General features: G+C 38.2%; 1 protein-coding gene across 1 annotated transcript in view; it reads left to right on the top strand.

Annotated features, from left to right (window-relative positions):
- Positions 1-17,456, top strand: part of PTPRT (protein tyrosine phosphatase, receptor type, T) — a 342,215-nt gene that overhangs the window by 51,670 nt on the left and 273,089 nt on the right. Inside the window, exons 2-5 of the mRNA XM_009318657.1 lie at positions 406-677; positions 6,851-6,932; positions 10,145-10,260; positions 12,524-12,698. Coding sequence (XP_009316932.1) covers positions 406-677; positions 6,851-6,932; positions 10,145-10,260; positions 12,524-12,698 — 645 coding nt within the window. The remainder of the gene's footprint in view (positions 1-405; positions 678-6,850; positions 6,933-10,144; positions 10,261-12,523; positions 12,699-17,456) is intronic.

The following is a 17,456-nucleotide window of genomic DNA, read 5'->3' on the forward strand; positions in this document are numbered from 1 at the left end:
GAATTTGGTGCATTGTTGTAGTTTTTGTATTGAATGTGTCTTTTGGGGACTGTACGCGGTAGGAGAGCCTCGTTGCTGCTTGAAGTGTGAATATGCTTTTAGTGACTGTTTTTTCACAAGGTTATAAACTAAGAAAAACAAGATTGTATTTTTATTTTGATTTTTACATTATCTAATTAAAGTGGTTCTAGCTGGCCCTGAATCTATTTGTGTATATACCTTGCAATTTTTAATATCCTTTCTTTCTGTTACCTAACAGCTAGCACAAAATAGCTGGTTGAGTTCTTCAGATGAATGTTTTGTTTTCTGGCTTCGAAGGGAATCACTGACTTTTCTAATGAAACTGTTTTTACTGAAAAAGCCAAGCAAAACTACTCATTCTTCTCCTTTTGCTTTCCTCTATAGGCTCCTTCATGATGGTGAACAGCTCCGGGCGGGCATCTGGGCAGAAAGCTCACTTGCTCTTGCCTACGCTGAAAGAAAACGACACGCATTGCATCGACTTCCACTATTACTTATCCAGCAGAGACCGTTCGAGTCCTGGCTCTCTGAATGTCTACGTGAAGGTGAATGGAGGACCACAGGGCAATCCCATATGGAACGTCTCGGGGGTTGTTACAGAAGGATGGGTGAAAGCAGAACTTGCCATCAGTACATTTTGGCCACATTTTTATCAGGTATGAGTTTGTAAAGTTTTTCTCTTTTTTTCCTTTGAACGTTTGGCTAGGTATGAGCTAAGCTATTGTTAGTAATAGGTATTCTGAAGATTAAATCCCCCTCTGAATTTTTCCTTTCAGAATGAGTTTACATATAGCAGTTTTATAGCAAGAGGGTTATATAGGCATCTTGACATATTTCTTCCTGCTTCACCCTTTTTCTTCAGTAGTTGTCAGGTCACAGAGTGATGAATAGACTGCTGGGAGTCAAATTATTGGGAAGTTAAGACCCACTTGTTTATCATTAAATTGGCACATAAACAGCGTTGTATTGGCACTTTCCATGGCACCATGTAAATGTAAATACAACCAGGTGTCTAGATGTGTAACTGTATCTCTGCATAAATTTGCCTGAACTATTTTTGGCCCTTGGTTGGTTCCATAAGAAGGAACATTTGTTCACTCAGCTTCGCATCTGGACTTTTCCTGTGCCCATATAAGGGGTGTAAGTACATAAGCTACTAATAAAATCTCATACCATGTTATCAACATGAGTATATTCTTCACCAGATCCTCCGTTCCTCTTCTTTTTAGCACTGCTTGTAACATAGTTTTATTTGTTCTGTTAGGAGATTTATTTTTTTTTAAATAAGCACAAAGTTGAGGAATGTAATGGGTAAATTTTTTTTCAGTTATATTAATTTTACAGCTACTTGTTAGCTGTCCACCTAAAACTTCACGTGGCAACTTTGCAGTCATTGTTTTAGTTTTAATTAGATAAGATTGCACACAATGGACTCACATACTTCTTGTTGGGTGTTGAAGGCATGTTTTTGTCTCGCTTTATATTCAAGACAAAAAAAAAAAGCCTGGGAGGTAATTGCACCCTAAACCTTGCAGGAAAAATACATATGATACTAATAAAAGACATGAGTGAGGTAAGAATTACCATAGAATAAACTATGAAAAGGCAGCAAATAGTCTGTGGGTAGAAAACAGCAGGTAGAAAAGCTTGCTTTTTTTTTTTCTTTTTTTGCTTCTAATAACTGGGTAGGAGGTCTATAAAATCTGAGCTGAAGTAGAATGCTTGAACGTTCTGCCTCTGAAAAAGAGTTGGGGATATCAGCAGAATACGTAGAGTACACTATGCAGGGTGAGAGGAAGGGATAAAGAGATGCAGATACGTGGAAAGTGGTGTTTTAAGGGCTGTGCACAACTTGTCACTTGTTCTGAAGTCATATTAAAGAGCTTATACTCCATTCATATTAACATGAACCTGGTCATGAACCAGAATTTACTTCATAGTAGGTGCTCCACAGGGATAAGAGACATGACCTTTCACCCAGATAATCAGTGCTTGCAAAACCTGGAAAAGACAGTCTGATCTCACACTAAGAGAGATCCTACTCTTAGATGTGCCAATAGTAGACTTCCTGAGCCTTACTTACTTCTTTTACAAGTCCTTTTTGCAGGTCAAGTTTGCTTTTCCTGAGCAAAAAATCCTTTAAATCAAACAAGAATTTTTCACTGCAGCACAAAAATGAACAGATTGGAAGCCAGCAGTAACAGCCTAGGAATAATTCCTTCCAAGAAAATGCAAGGATTTTCTTTTTTACTTTTTGATGAACGGGATGATGTTTCCTTCTGCTTATATTTGTATTCTTATTCCTTAAGAGTGGCTTTTAAAATTTGAGATCTGTCCCACTATTATGGTGGATCTAATAGACTGATCTATCATCAGTCCCTGTTTTTATAAACCAACTTCTGTTCATGGTCTGCAATCCTCTACATTTAATCAAGGTTTTTTAAAAAAAAAAAAGAGAGAAAAGAAAACTTGACGCTTGCAAAAGTGAAGAGGAAAACACAATGAAGGACTTAGACAAAATTATTGTTATTTGGCAGCCTAAAGTAACACTTCTGGCTAAAGGAGTCCAGAGGTGGCAGGATGACAAAAGCTTGGCTGTACTGTTGCCTAGGGAGTGTCTCATTTCACACTCACAATCTAGGATGTGCCATCGGAGTGTTATTTGTCAGCTTTAAATCAAAATTGCATGCCTACAGAACTCTTTGTACGCAAGAGGCCTGAAAGCATGTTCTGTATTTCAAAAGCACCAGGTAACACAGGAAAAAATAGGATTTTTCCTAAATAAATGAAATCTGTGTCAGGCAAAATGTGGATTATTCTGTTAATGCACAGAAACCACACCATCTTGAATTGCAGTGTGCATTGAAAATTCAGTCAGGCAAAAAAATCTGAAACTATCTGCCCTGGGTCTGAGGCTTCGACAAGTACTTTGAGCTTTGGAGATGTGACTAGTGGAAAACTAGTAACCAAGCCAATTGCCAGAGGTTGTGTTTTAGGCCTGGCAGTTCTGTGCAAGGGTCATATGAGTCATCTGGATCCAAAAGCACTCTGCTGAGATATAAACGTGGGGATGGTGGAGATTTATAATGTCTACCCTAGAGTTACTCGTACTTGGATTCCCAGCCTGCAAATGCTTTTAGTGTAGTGAGAAAAAGCCATAATAGTTCTTGGAGAAAGGTAATACAGGTAATCTTGAATTACTGCTTGCCATAAGGATTAACTTAGTCCCAGAATGCACCAAGGGCAGCACTAGAGTCTGCCAGGAAGAGTTTTTTTGATGTATAGCAAGGAACATTATTGATCCATGCCTGAAGAAACCTGTTGTACCACAACAGATGAGCCAGGCTACGTTGCTAACACAGACATTGTTGGTATATAGCAGCAGTGAAACATAGGATTGTTTATTGGTAAGGAAACATGAAATGACTTAGTATTTGCAGTTCTCAGGAGCATTTAAGAATGTTTTTTAAGAGTAAAGCTTTGCATTTTGTCATCTATATTAATTTATGAGAAGTTCCTTAAACATAAAGCATTGTTAAATGCCTATGTCTCCACCATTGTACTGGTTGTACATTGGAAATGTACTACATTTCCAACTGATGTTAAAAGGACATGAGAGATATTCAGTGTGAAATTTGCAGAACTGGGCCCCATAAACATGGATTCCTGCATTTTCCTCATGTTGGGTCTCAGTTCCCTGTTTTCAGGAAAACCTGGCTGCTTCTGTGCTTCGTGCTTTGATAGGGCTGAGATGCTGCAAAATCCAGAAAGAGACAACAATGTGGAAGTTTGAACTGAGAAATAACAAGAATATCTGAGTGTAAAGCAGAACAGATAGTAAAGGATTCCTGTATTTTCCTCATGTTGGGTCTCAGTTCCCTATTTTCAGGAAAACCTGGCTGCTTCGTGCTTTGATAGGGCTGAGATGCTGCAAAATCCAGAGAGAGACAACAATGTGGAAGTTTGAACTGAGAAATAACAAGAATATCTGAGTGTAAAGCAGAACAGATAGTAAAATACTTTGTCAAAACCCTATTGTGTGAATTGAGAGGAACCCTCCACTCTTTTCAGTAGATTCTGCACCAGTGTGCATGGGTTTTTTAGGAGCTGACTTGGTTGTTACCAGCTTAAGTTACGTTGTGCTGTATTAATGACCCTGTACATGTCGATAATTAACAGAAGACAATTCTCTGTGTATCAGTGCTTACTTTTGCCACACGCTAATAGCTAATGCCAATGCCTTGGAGAACTTTTCTTTCCAAGTTCTTGGCTTACAGGAAATTGAGAATTAGTTTATTGTGGCATATAGCTTCTCACAAATGCAAAACTAAAATAAGATTATGTAGCTGTAATGTTGCACTTTAATTCAAGCCTGGAGGGAGTCACAGTAGTTGCTTATGTGACCTTCCCAGAAAGTGTAATTTTTATCATGAGTGACATTTCATTTCTAAAATAAATTATAATCTCCATACTAAGGACTTGCATTATACTCTTATTCTATACAGTCCCTAAAAAGCCTATCAAGAACCTTGATAACGCAAAACACTTGTTGATGTTTTTTGGATTATTTTATCTTCCAGAGACTTGCTTCCTCCTATTGCTCCTTGGACAGCTTATTTTCTGTCCACCCTCCTCTGGAGTAGAGCTTTGTTTCTACATCTTGTTAACACTTGAGCTTTTCTTAGTTTATATCTTTGCCTGTTAATTTTTGTGTTCTACCTGTTTCTCTCCTATCTTTTTGCTAATGGACATATTTCAGAAGATCTCACACTTGGATATGTTTTGAATTGGGGAAGCAGATCTTAGGAAGTCATGGAAACATGAGTAGAAACTACGTTCTGGAAGCCCAAATGCAAAGCAAAATGATTAACAGCAGTTCTGTACTTGTGAAGGACATACCGGTCTACTTTCATAGCCAGGGCATGCAGTGATCAGCATTTGGACAGTTGAATCTTTTACTGTATTAAATCTTCTGATGAAGGAGATTAAAAAGAGTCTAAACGGTGACAGACTTGGAATACCAGCTTTTAATCAGAATGAAAATAAGTGTTGAGAACTGGCTTTAAGTAGTTAACTTTGTGTTCTAGTAATGAATTCTAGAGGTTACAAATTACTGAAATACTTTCTCCTCCGAAACAAGGAGCTGCATTGGAATACTGCTCTAACAGTAGTAACTGTGCCAACTGAACATGTTAATTAACTTTGTCCTTGAAAACATTATTGTATACTCATGCAAAAATGAGCAATTTAGTACACTGTGAACATTACTTTAGTAAGAGGGAATGAAACTGGGGACATCCCTTTCAAATGCAGAGGACAGCATCCATTACATCTCAACGCATTCGTACTTTTTTTTTAAACAGTAAAGGGTAGCACTTAATTCCTTTGGGAAGAGAATCACTAACTTGAGAGGCAGCATTATCAAGATGTTAAATAATCAGTCTGCGTTTTTCTTTTTTCTATTGCAGTTTAACATTTCTAAATTGTTTTAAATCTTGTTCCTCATAGAATATCTCAAGTTGGAAAGGACCCATAAGGATCATCGAGTCCATCTCCCTGCTCCTCACAGGACTAAGTAAAACTAAACCATATGACTAAAAGCATTGTCCAGACACTCCATGAACTCTGGTGCCATGACCACATCCCTGGGGAGCCTGTTCCAGGGACCGACCACCCTCTCAGTGAAGAACCTTTTCCTAATGTCCGATCTGAACTGCCCTTGATGCAGCTTCATTCCATTTCCTCGTGTGCTATTGCTGGTCACCAGAGAGAGGAGATCAGCACCTCTCCCTCCGCTGCCCCCCTTGAGGGGTAGACTGCGACGAGGGCACAGTCCACAACTCATGTCCTACTCTCCTTTAATTGTTGGGCAAACTGCACCATATTTAATACTATTTTCTCCTGAATTTTTAGTTAGCTTATTTGGCAGTAGTTAACACAGTTTTAATGATCTCTTTATCAGGATTTTTAGTTGGGGGTTTTTCTTCTGCACTGCTGATTTTCAGATAGCCTGTACATTTTTAGTAACAGGATACTTCAGATCAGGGCAGTTTTCCAGGTAAAATCACAAAGCCATAGGGAAGAATGAGATTTTTGTTCATCTGTAACTGAGTATCTGTCTATTCGGACCCAAATTAGTGGAACACTTTCATTATCCAGGTACATAAATAAAATAGAAAGTACTAGTTAGCGTACCATTAATGTAGAGAAATACTACACGTGGTTTTTAAGAATATTCATTCTCAGACCATGTTAGTTCAATCCAGGGAAAGGCAGGAACAACTTTATTATACCTGAGAGAATTTTATTACAGTCCAGTAACTAGAATCCAGGGTCATCTGTTGCTCGGAATTTGCTTTCTAATACTTCAATGACATGCATGCCAAATCAAGGTTTTCTCCAGAAGAATCCATGCAGGGTTATTGATTCAATAAGAGAATTTTATCTTACATACAGCATTCTCCAACTTTCCGAGGCATACTAAGAACAAGATGTCAAATGTTGTCACTTAACGTTCTTGGACTGGTGCTTAAAGTGAATATAGATGTGTATATGTACAGGGTATTTTTTGCTCTTCCAAATGAAAGAAGCGCCTAGTTGTCTGTAATCCTAATGAACATTGCTCTAATTTTTTGTTTTCCGTATCAAACAGATTTTCAGTCTTTGGTATGCATGTACATACTGAATTGCCTTGGTATCCCTTCATTATTAATGATGAAATGCCTTGAACGCCTCGGACATTGGAGTGAGAGCAGAATATAGTAACTGGCCAAATGACTAGTGTAGCGCTATTCTTTTTAAGAAAACTTTTTCTCATTTTGTATTTCAGGTGATATTTGAATCTGTCTCTTTGAAAGGACATCCAGGGTACATAGCTGTGGATGAAGTCAGAGTTCTCGCCCATCCATGCAGTGAGCACTCTTTGTTTTTCTAACTGTATCAACGTGTTGTATACCAGGCTTTGCAGTCTAAAGGAGTGATTTACCCAATTTGGTCAGCGCTAAAATGTTTTCTTGTATCCCTCTGAGACACCTAAAGACAATCATCCTTGCATAATTACATAACTTTGCAAGTTGTGCAAAAGGCAAAACTGCTCTCAGTCCATAGCTAGTGCCAGGACATCTGTGGAAGTCTCTCTTCCTCTCTTGTTATGAGAATATAAACTGGATTGTTGTATTATTTCTGAATCATACTGCGGTAGAAAACAATCTAAAAAGCTTCTGATAATATCCTGTGTGGTTAACTTAAGAAAAGAATAAACAAACAAATTGTTTCAGTATTTCTTTTGTAAAGGGCATATCCCAAAGGTCTCTCAAAAAATGTTAAACCCGCTCAGCATCCCCATAAAGATATTAAAAATAAATCTCATTCAGACAATACACTTGCACAGGAGTAGAAACTAATGCAGGTTCATTACACTGTTCAAAAATATTACTGCCATGTTTCTTCTATTGCAGCCATAATAATAAGCTTAGATTTCCCCCCCCCTCTTTAAAGAAACCTTGAGCCTCAATCTTTGAGTCTGAACTTGTTTGGTTTCTCTATGCATCTACAGCGTGGCTTGAGGACTTTGTGTGTCTATATTGTGTATGTAGTACACAGTTTCTTTTAAAGATTTTTTTTTTTTAACAGCCTTTAACAGCCCCTCTCACTAGTTCATAGTTTTAGTAAGCCAGTGACAGCTGCTCACAGGAAAATCATGGATCGTATCGATGGAGTGAAATCAACTGGTTTTCTTGCAATACAGAATTTCAAAGAATAGCTGCCATTCAATGTGACAGATGTGGTTCTGCTCAAGTTTAACAGGACATATCTGATAACTGCAGTATGGTTAATTGCTGTTTAACTAAATTATATTTGTGTTTACCATGTGCTCATCGCTCAGGCCTGTGGGTGCATTTACTTCATTAAGAAATACTTACAATCTGTATTAACCAGATGTTGCTGATAACTGGCAGCATCCAAACAAATGCCCCAAATGGTCTGCGTGCGTTCCGTAGCATGTTGGGTGATGACTGATCCCTTTACTGGCAAAGAGGCCACTGAACAAACTATGTGGCAAAGCCTAGACAAGAAAGTTATGGGATTTAAAAAAAAGAGACAGGATGCTGTGTTACACCCCTGCTTAGTCAAGTATTTAAACTGATTTTAAATCAATTTCTCCAAGTATATGCAGGTCCCTCTTCAAAATTAAGTGCGTTCTTGGTGATTCAAAACTGAAATGATTCAGTTTACTCCATTTTGAATCAGTTTGCAACCTGCAGCATACAGAACTCGTTATAAGCTGCAAGTTCTCTGGAATCTTTGTAAATGCTTCTTCTGTCTGATTCCCAGCGTTGCTTTTGTTGTTCAGCAATGACAGCCACCGGTGTAAATGTCACCAGAGTGTGTTCCATTGACTGGTACAGGCTTTGCCCCTCATATTTGTTTTACAATTGTTATAACTCAAAACACAGGGACCATGAAGCTCCTGATGACCCTGGAGGTTACTTGAAATTACTGGTGTTTTTTCTTCCTTTCTGCTTTACCTTCATCGATGACAGTATAGCAGACAAACCTAAGTATCAGCAAAAAAGCAGTGCAATGCCCCTAATGACACAGTAATGGAGAAAAATAAATATCTTCCTGGTGTTGCCTTTTTTTTTTTTGTCCTGTGAAGGAATGGACTGGAGGATCAATTTTCATTATGCTAAAAGCTCATTGACTGTGTGTGCATGAGCACTTGCAACCACAGGACAGCCCCATGCTCTGGAAGCTGGGCAGACCGGAGGAATAGGAGTCTGGTGTTGGTGTGACTGCACTCACCCAGGCACTGCAGCTTCATATTTGGAGCTGGCTTGTATCTGCCCACCTTAGGCTGCAGGCAGAAATTACTAGTATTAGCCTGCAGACATCATGTAGTACATTGACTGTCACCCGGAGGTAGTTTTCCAGTAAACTTTGATGCAAATTACTGATCCCCAGAAAGCACGATGGTACAGTGCAGTCTCTTTCAGGAGCTGTCAGCAAACTGAGCATGTGGTGAATGAGATACAGAAGCTAGATAAAAACATTTGGCACAGTGTATAGGCATGTGTTCTCTGTTCGTGTGTCTGTAGTAGACAAATACTTGTACGTCAAGCTTCATGCACGCAGACACAGATGTCCACAACCTTTTGAAGCTATTTGATTCCAATAGAAAAATATGGGTTGGTATGTCCTCTGAAATTATGTATTTCATCGGTGTCAAATCATACTAGAGCATGTAAAGATGAAGTTGAGAAAACTGACTTTGAGAGTCTCATAAGGCTGTTCAGTGTGTCCTACTAAAAGTTTTCAAATGGTGCACAAACTTTCTTCTGAAGGCCAGCAAGAGCTAAGTTCATTTAAAAGTGTCAGATTCACTACTGTAATCTTTTTATTTTCTTGTTAGTTAACTTACAGAGGTAAATGAGTTTGGTATTTAGTCAAAAAGATAATCTTCTGATCTAGTTCCTTTGAGAACAAATGTGATGTCTGCATTTTAATATCAGTGGTTTAATATTGAATTAATACTGAATTTAATATCAGCAAACACTGATATCGGTGATCTTAAACTAATACAGTGATACAATACTGTCAGTTATATGAATATTTAATTTAATATCTGATTTGATATTAATGACACATTATTATTCTAAAGGTCTAGGATGTATTTGATAGTCAATAAAATAAAAAGGAAAAAAAGACTCTTGTGAAAATTTGGTTTGGGTCAGTTATGCTTGACAAACTCAGAAGCATTTGATTTTCTTTTTAACCTTTTTAGAAACACGGTTTTCTGAAGAAAGGAAATTACTCAATTACTCTTTATAGCAAGCAGTAAGAAATTGTGCTGATGACCATGAACTTGTGTTGTGATTTGATCTAAGTCTGTGTTTTTAGATGTGCCAGAGCTCTGTATGATCCCTTAGGCCATCCTCTGTCAGACTGATCATCCACATCACTCTGCAGTGAATAGCTAAATACTGAAGGACAGCTTTATTTTGCAAAATCACTTTGTCAAGGATAGGCCCTAATGCTTTGCTGAGTGTTTATATCTGTGTCGGTGTAACACAGCCAGTTACTGCCTTGCTCTACCCTTGCAATACTTTGCATCTTTTGTTAGGAAAAGCACCTCACTTCCTACGACTTCAGAACGTGGAAGTTAATGTGGGACAGAACGCAACATTCCAGTGCATTGCTGGGGGGAAGTGGTCGCAGCATGACAAACTCTGGCTCCAGGTAAAGTAATGCAGGGTTTTTTGTGGTGTTTTTTTGTTTTGTTTTGTTTATTTTATTTTTTCAAGTAAAATAAGTAGATAGAGAAATACTGGGTAGTGGGGCAAAATCTTTTCATCAAGATCCTTTGAGAACTGCCTTAAATTGCTTCTAGGTGAGAGTTTAAGGCGACAGCGTACAGAATCATGACACAGAAAATGAAAAAATGGCCAGTGAGAGCAAAATTTTGGTTTCAACCAAATGCCCGTGCACCTGTAAGCACTCAGTCATAAAACAGAAGAGACAGAACGAGTGGAGTAGTTGTTTACATCTGCTTAATTATGCAATCTTCTTTCCCCTCACCCTTCAAAAATGTCCTCAGCCCAGAGTCAGTGGCAATATGTTAAGAAGGAAACCTACTCTAAGGTCTGAGATTACTACCTGCATGGTGAAAACAGGCAAAAACCAGTTTGTACCCACTGTTTTTCTTCCTCCTGGTTTCCCTTGGCTGCATTGATAGCAGATTGTTCCTTTTAGTGAGTCACTAAAAGACCAAAACATTCCCTCTCTTAATGGCTATATTTCACCCTACTGGTTGGTCTTGAAAGACTGGGTCGTGCCATTCAGGTGGGTAGAGTAACAACCTTAAGAACTCATTTTCAGTTCTAGAATTAGAAATGGAACATATATCAAACTGAAGATGTGGAGCACATGTTTCCCAGTGAAGGGCAAAATTATTTCTTCTGCCCTTTGAAGTGCTCGGATATGTGGAGTCCCAACATTACCATGCTCTATACATAGAACTATTCTACAAGCTTTTAAAATAGTTGAGCTCTTTGCTGCTTCTAAACTTCTCAGCCATTAAACACCTAACGTTCCAAACAAGTCAAGAGGATTCTCTTGCTATATGTACTGTGCATGTACGTAGGGCCAACATAAACTTTCAGAACACGTAAGACAGTCAACAGTTTTTATTCTCAGCTTGGACTGATGTGACTGAGGGCCTGACCCACCCCATATTTGTAGCATCTGAGGCAGACAAGAATGGCCTTTGTCATGGTTGCTATGGCGTTTGTAGTCAAATAACTAGCAGATTTTCTCAAACTTTTTTATTTTAATAAAATTTTAAAATAACAATTTCAAATCTAGTTTAAATACTAGGGGAGGAATTGGTTTACCTAATCATAAAAATAAAAATCAGTACTGGGAAAAAGGCTTGAGTTTGGTGAGAAATGTAGTCGGCATCATGTAAAAATGACTTGACAGTCACTTGAATTGTACTCTCATCACAGCTGTTCTCCTAAAAATTACATTTTGATCTGAAATTTATTAACCTATGGTGTATTTTTAGCATCCACTGAGATATACTTTTGGCTTATTCTTTACCTTTTTTGAGTTCTTTCAGTGAAATCTTTGAACAGTTATGACTAGATGTGTGTAAAAACGCTTCTGACCTGAAGCAGGATGAACCTTTTCCTGTGAGAACCAGGGATTTCGGAGGAAATCGTTATCGTTGCTAGTGGAAACCTGTTCTGCATTCTCTAAAATTGAAACATTTAATGAAAATAGCCTTGGAAACACCCTCAAAAACCAATTACTGGAAATCGGCAAAACAGCAGCGCATTTTCCTTTGAAACTCCTAATAAACTAGGCCAGCTGACCAAGTTCAGGTGTTTATGCTGTGGAGAACTTCTATTTCTAGCTAATTCTTCATCTGTCCCTTTTCCAGTTGGGAAAATGCAGTCTGGCATTGGTAGAGAGGTTTACTGAGGAATGTTGGACATATAAGGATGTCTGCTCATCCAACCAATTTATTTAAATTGGTCCAGAATCAAAGTTTTACATCTGAAAATGCCAAATTTATAAAATCTGTTCATTTGTAGCATTTTCCCAGGTGTACCAAATCCATTCATTTGTAGTATTTTCATATCCTAGCCAGGCCTCTAAATATACTGTGTACAATTGCATAGTCTGAACCATCACTCTCCAGCCTTTTTCAATACATACAACACATCAAATGCCCAAATATGTTTTAAAAATCAAATAGGCAAGAAAACTTAAATATACGTGTAAGAATATTTAAGCCCTAGTTCATACAATCCTGTAAATTTTTCAGGGGTATGGCTAGCAGTCTTTTCTTGAAAAATTGTGCCAGTATGAAATGTAACCTAGTGATCTGAACGTGAAAGTCTGAACAACGTTAAGAAGCATAACAAAGAATGAATTACATATGGATGCATAATCTGTGTGTCTTCATAACTTAGATTATTTTTGTCTGCCTTTACAGCAGTGGAATGGAAGGGACACAGCATTAATGGTCACTCGAGTGGTCAACCATAGACGTTTTTCTGCTACCGTCAGCGTAGCTGACACCTCTCAACGCAGTATCAGCAAGTACCGATGCGTCATTCGTTCAGACGGTGGATCTGGAGTTTCGAATTACGCAGAATTAATAGTGAAAGGTAGGTTGCACTGAAGCAGCAGGTTTATGCAAGATGAGTATTTCCTCCCAGATGGCATCTACGTATAAAAATTGACATCCTGTTGGACCTTCTTCTTTCATTCATATTAAGTTTAAGTAGGAAAAAAGGGTAAAAGTGACATGAATTCCAATCATTTTCTTAAAACAAATATTTGAATCAAAACTTTGTCTGCACACAGCCCTCTTCATAAGCTTTTGTAGTAATGCATAGTAGCTATGGATATTTTTAATGTAGTCAGCTAAACAGTTTGTCTGTCAGTCAGCTTCATCTGCCTTCCTTTACTCTATTTCATCAGGCATCAATAATCTTGTGATGGAGCATTGCGTGTCAGAAGAGTCTGCTCAAGGCTGCTGGGAGTAAATGACGGGATTGATTCTGCTGATGTCCTGAAGTACACAGCAGAAACATCAGTAGTTCTTGAAGGATGCTAGGGTTTTAGCCCTGTTACTTACTGTGATTCAAGAGCTGATACTGTGCCTGACACATGCAAGATGTGTCTTAATCTTGCCTCCATGAGACATGCAGTAAAGTGCTATTTACTGTGCTGCCTTTTTTTTCTTTTTAACTTACCCTGAGCTGCTCCACAGGGATGCGCGCTGCCTCTCACGTGGAGAAATCAGAAGGTCGCTAAGTTGCTCCTGATACATTCTGCGTTTGGGGTGGGGGTGACATCAAATGGGAGGAGTATGGGTCTGCTTGCCGAGTATAATTTTATTTACCTAAATGTTTCACTTTTCTGTGAAAATGGAGGGCTGCTGTAGAAATGAGATCACTTTTGTCCACTGTAGTACTTTCTGCCAACTTACTCCGCCATTTGATGATCAGTATACCGATGCGTTTACAATGCCTTAAATACAGTGTTGCGTGGTGCAGATATTCAGGCTATACAGATCATGAAGAGAATGCTCCTATCAATTGCCAGGTGCTTTTAATTCCCACTCGGTGATCTTGCATCTTGTTCAGATCCAGAAGAATTAATTAATGATTAAAATGGAATTGAGTTGCCAGGAGTAGCACATCTAGCTAAAACAGAGGGAAGGCAATCTTCCAGAGCGACCAAATATCAGAATATGCAAAGTTGAGTAGGTGCCTGACACTTTCGTGTTCAACAATATAAGAAGGGAAGAAATAGAAGAATAAGTTATAAACATGAACGGTTGGATGTCCACCAGGAGAGACGATAGATTCATTGCTGGATTACTTGGGCAGACACCTAGCTAGAAGAAATTTTAGGAGAGTAATATTGTTATGGGGAGGTACACTCCTGTGCTCCTTGCTCCTGTTTAGTAAGCAGGTAAGGTTAAGTGGTTCATTTGAGGTTAGTTTGATGCAGCAGTGTGACACACTGGGATTGCATGGATGACTGCTCCCAAACAGTCTGACTAATTTTAGTGCGGATAATAGCAAATTTGTAATGCATGCACACAGGCTGAAATGAAAGCAAATTGGAATTGTTTAATTCTGAAGAGATGTTTATTGAATTGCAATAATGTACTTGGGTATACATTAAATTAGTCTGTAATTGAAGTTTTGCTCAATTAATAGTCCTGCCCCTAAACCCACTAAATCCAAGCTAAGACTCTCCTTCTCATGTGCTTTGTCTTGATCAGTGGAACATAAAATCATAGGGGATTTCTTCAACAAAGGTTAAGGTTTAAAAGTGTATCTGTGTATCTTTTTAATGTAAAGATCTATTTGCTTCCCTATGCATAAGATGTTTTATTGTAGCATTGAGAAATGAAAGAGTAATTTACATTTCTCAATATTGAATTATAATATTTGGTAGACACAGAAAGAGAGATTTTGCTTTGAAATACATGTACTTCTACACCCTCAGTTGGAACAATAGATACCTATTTCAGCAAAGGAAATTATCAATGAAATTAAACACGCACCACCTTCTCCTGCCCCCCCCCCAAGTCCTCCCCTTACTTGTCTAAGTGGACATCTTTACTAAGAAAGTGTATTATTATAAAGTTATTAGTGGAAATCTTATACAAAATATCATAACTTTATTTGTTTCAAATTATTACAGTACATTTAGTGGCAGCAGATACCTTTTTAGTACTGTGAAAATGCTTTTCAGTAGAGCTGTTTGCTGTCTATGCTAATACCTTTCTGTCTTCCGACTGTTGCAAGGCTTGTATAAATGACAATACATTTATTATTCTCTTTGCACTCTAGAATCATAATAGTCAAACCTTTCATTTCCATCTGTACACCTTACCATCCTTTGGTGCTCCAGTGGAAATAGCTCTCCTCTATTTCTTATCTCTCACTGTTGCACATATAGTAATTTAATACAATTTTGTACAGGGTGGTTTTCAAAAAACCCAGAGATTCTACGTCTTGTTATACTGATTGCATGCGAATGGAATGCTTCTTGTGTGTAATTTTCTTTTAAGTAAAAGCTGCGTGGCAGTTACTCATATTCTGAACTAAATGTAGGTTTTGCTTATGTAAAGATTGTTTAAAATACTGTGGAAATTGGCTGGCGTCTTATCATTTAAGGTATGTATTAATGATAGTGTCCTTCCAGGACACCTGTCACATTAGGTAAGGTTGGGAATAACTTTTTAAACTCTGTGTCTGTGTATGGATGTTTGTTTGCAATTGTTGTTTTTTTTCCTGATCCCTTTCAGATATTCTGGATGCCTAAATTAATTACTCAATACACGGTAGGAATCCATGGAAAGCTCATAAAGAGGGACTATTACAGCATCTATAACCTATTTTTCATGAGCCATTTTTTCTGAGATTTTCACTTTTCCAGGAAGTCCCTCAAAATCATTTTGTTTCTGCCTGATGCAAATTCTTTTAAGGCTCATGGCATTTTCTTAGGGTGTGTTCTGCTACTACAGGGTTAGGAGTACTCAACAAAGCCCCTCTACAGACCTCTGAGGGTATGTTCTAGTTCTCTTCAGTTTTGTCTTAGTTGATTTTCAAAGTGTTCAGTTAGTCAACATGGATGAAAAACAGTCTGTCTCTTAACGGAGTGGCTTTCTGTCATCCTTGTGATATTTGGGACAGCTCATCTTTTAGCAGTCACTCTTTTTTTGAGGTTTTTAGACGTGAGAAGCTGATGTCTTCAGTGACACCAGAGGGAGAGGTGGTTTCTTTTTCAGAGTTGCTTACTAGTTTTTCTCTGGGTCTCTTCTGGAATGATACTTGTCACTGTAATTGCACCGTCTGTTTATTAACTTACCAGGTACACAGTGGAAACTGCTCTGGTGACCTGAGTCTTTTCCTCATAAGTAGACACTGGAATTTAAAAAAAAAAAAAACCAAACACAAAACAAAACAAACACATACACAAACACCAAACAAAAAACCACAACAAAAAAACCCTGTCAAGTTATCAGAGTTGAGATACTCAAGTGTGAAAAGCATGCTAAATAATTAGACATTTAAATAAAGCTATATATGTAAGCTTCTCCGGTATTAAATATACTGTGCAAATTCCAGATTCACAATTACAAGGCAGGCTCATCAAGGAAAACCTCTACAGGTATTTTGACTATCTCAGTATTTATTATTGGAGCTGTGTCCAGAATAGTTTCAGCTAATTATGTTTAACAGCAGGAAGTCCTATTAGGAGAAAGAGCTTTCTGGAGCTTAAAAGTAGTAAGAAATAAAAACATCGCTGTTCTACAGCTGAGCCTGATCTTGGGCTGGAGCTGGCCCTAGAAATGTTGCTTCAGGCCCTCCATAGGTTTCCTTGAATAAAACAAGTGCAGTGTAGGTATGAAAGTATATAACATGGCGTTACACATGTACTCTAGAATAGAGCTTGTTCCTGGGATAAAAATATAACTGCCTTCAATGTAGTTGTTTAGGACGCTCACAAACTCCAGCGTCTTTCACTTCATATGAAGCAATTACTGGGAGGGGTGGTGGATATGAAAAAGATACTTCAAAGTTTCATGCCTGATGCATGGATAGTTCTACACCCCAAGGTATTCATGCCAAAAGTACTCATTAACATAATATCCTTGCCATCATGGGGTAATATAACTACTGTTTCTGTGGTGGTACTCAAGTCCCCATACTTCACTCAGGAGATTGGGTGTGTTGATATGAAAAGTAGGCACTGTACTGCAACTTTTGCCATCAGGGTGGCTAGAAGACGGAGTCCATTCCCTCCCTTGGAACCATTTAGGAGATAAGCTCAGCTGTGGTATCTATGCGTTTTAGATTTTACTGTTAAAAAAGTATTTTTTTTCTAGTATGCATTAGTAAGTTCAGATAGGAATTTTCCTGCCTTCCAGCCTAGTTATCAGACTCATCCAGATCTCAGAAATTGCAGGGTAGATTTGAAATCATCTGCCTGAATAATGCACATTAATCAAGGTCCTTGAAGTTATCACCTTGTGAACAGGAGAAAGTCTCTTGCTGGCGCTACCAACAGTATCAGTAAAGCTGTGATAATGAGGGTTATCAGGCTGCATGCCATCTCTTTCTCTATTTTTTCCAGTTTACACAAATAGATTCAGTCTGCAGAATTTACATGTACTGTACCATGAGAAGTTAGGTATGGATTTGATAAAACATATAATGATGTCGCTCTTTTGAACACTACACCTGCACAGAATGGGTTTTGTGTGTGTGTGCATGTGAACCATTTATGAAGGTTATGCTGGCTTTGAAATTACCGAACAAGGGAGAATTGGCTTTGTGATTGTAGGGTGTCTGAAAAAGCCACTTACATTCCTTTATTTCTTTGCAGTCACAGTGGTG

Source organism: Pygoscelis adeliae, unplaced genomic scaffold (assembly GCF_000699105.1).
Source record: "Pygoscelis adeliae isolate BGI_AS28 unplaced genomic scaffold, ASM69910v1 Scaffold72, whole genome shotgun sequence".
In the NCBI taxonomy this organism is placed as follows: Eukaryota; Metazoa; Chordata; class Aves; order Sphenisciformes; family Spheniscidae; genus Pygoscelis; species Pygoscelis adeliae.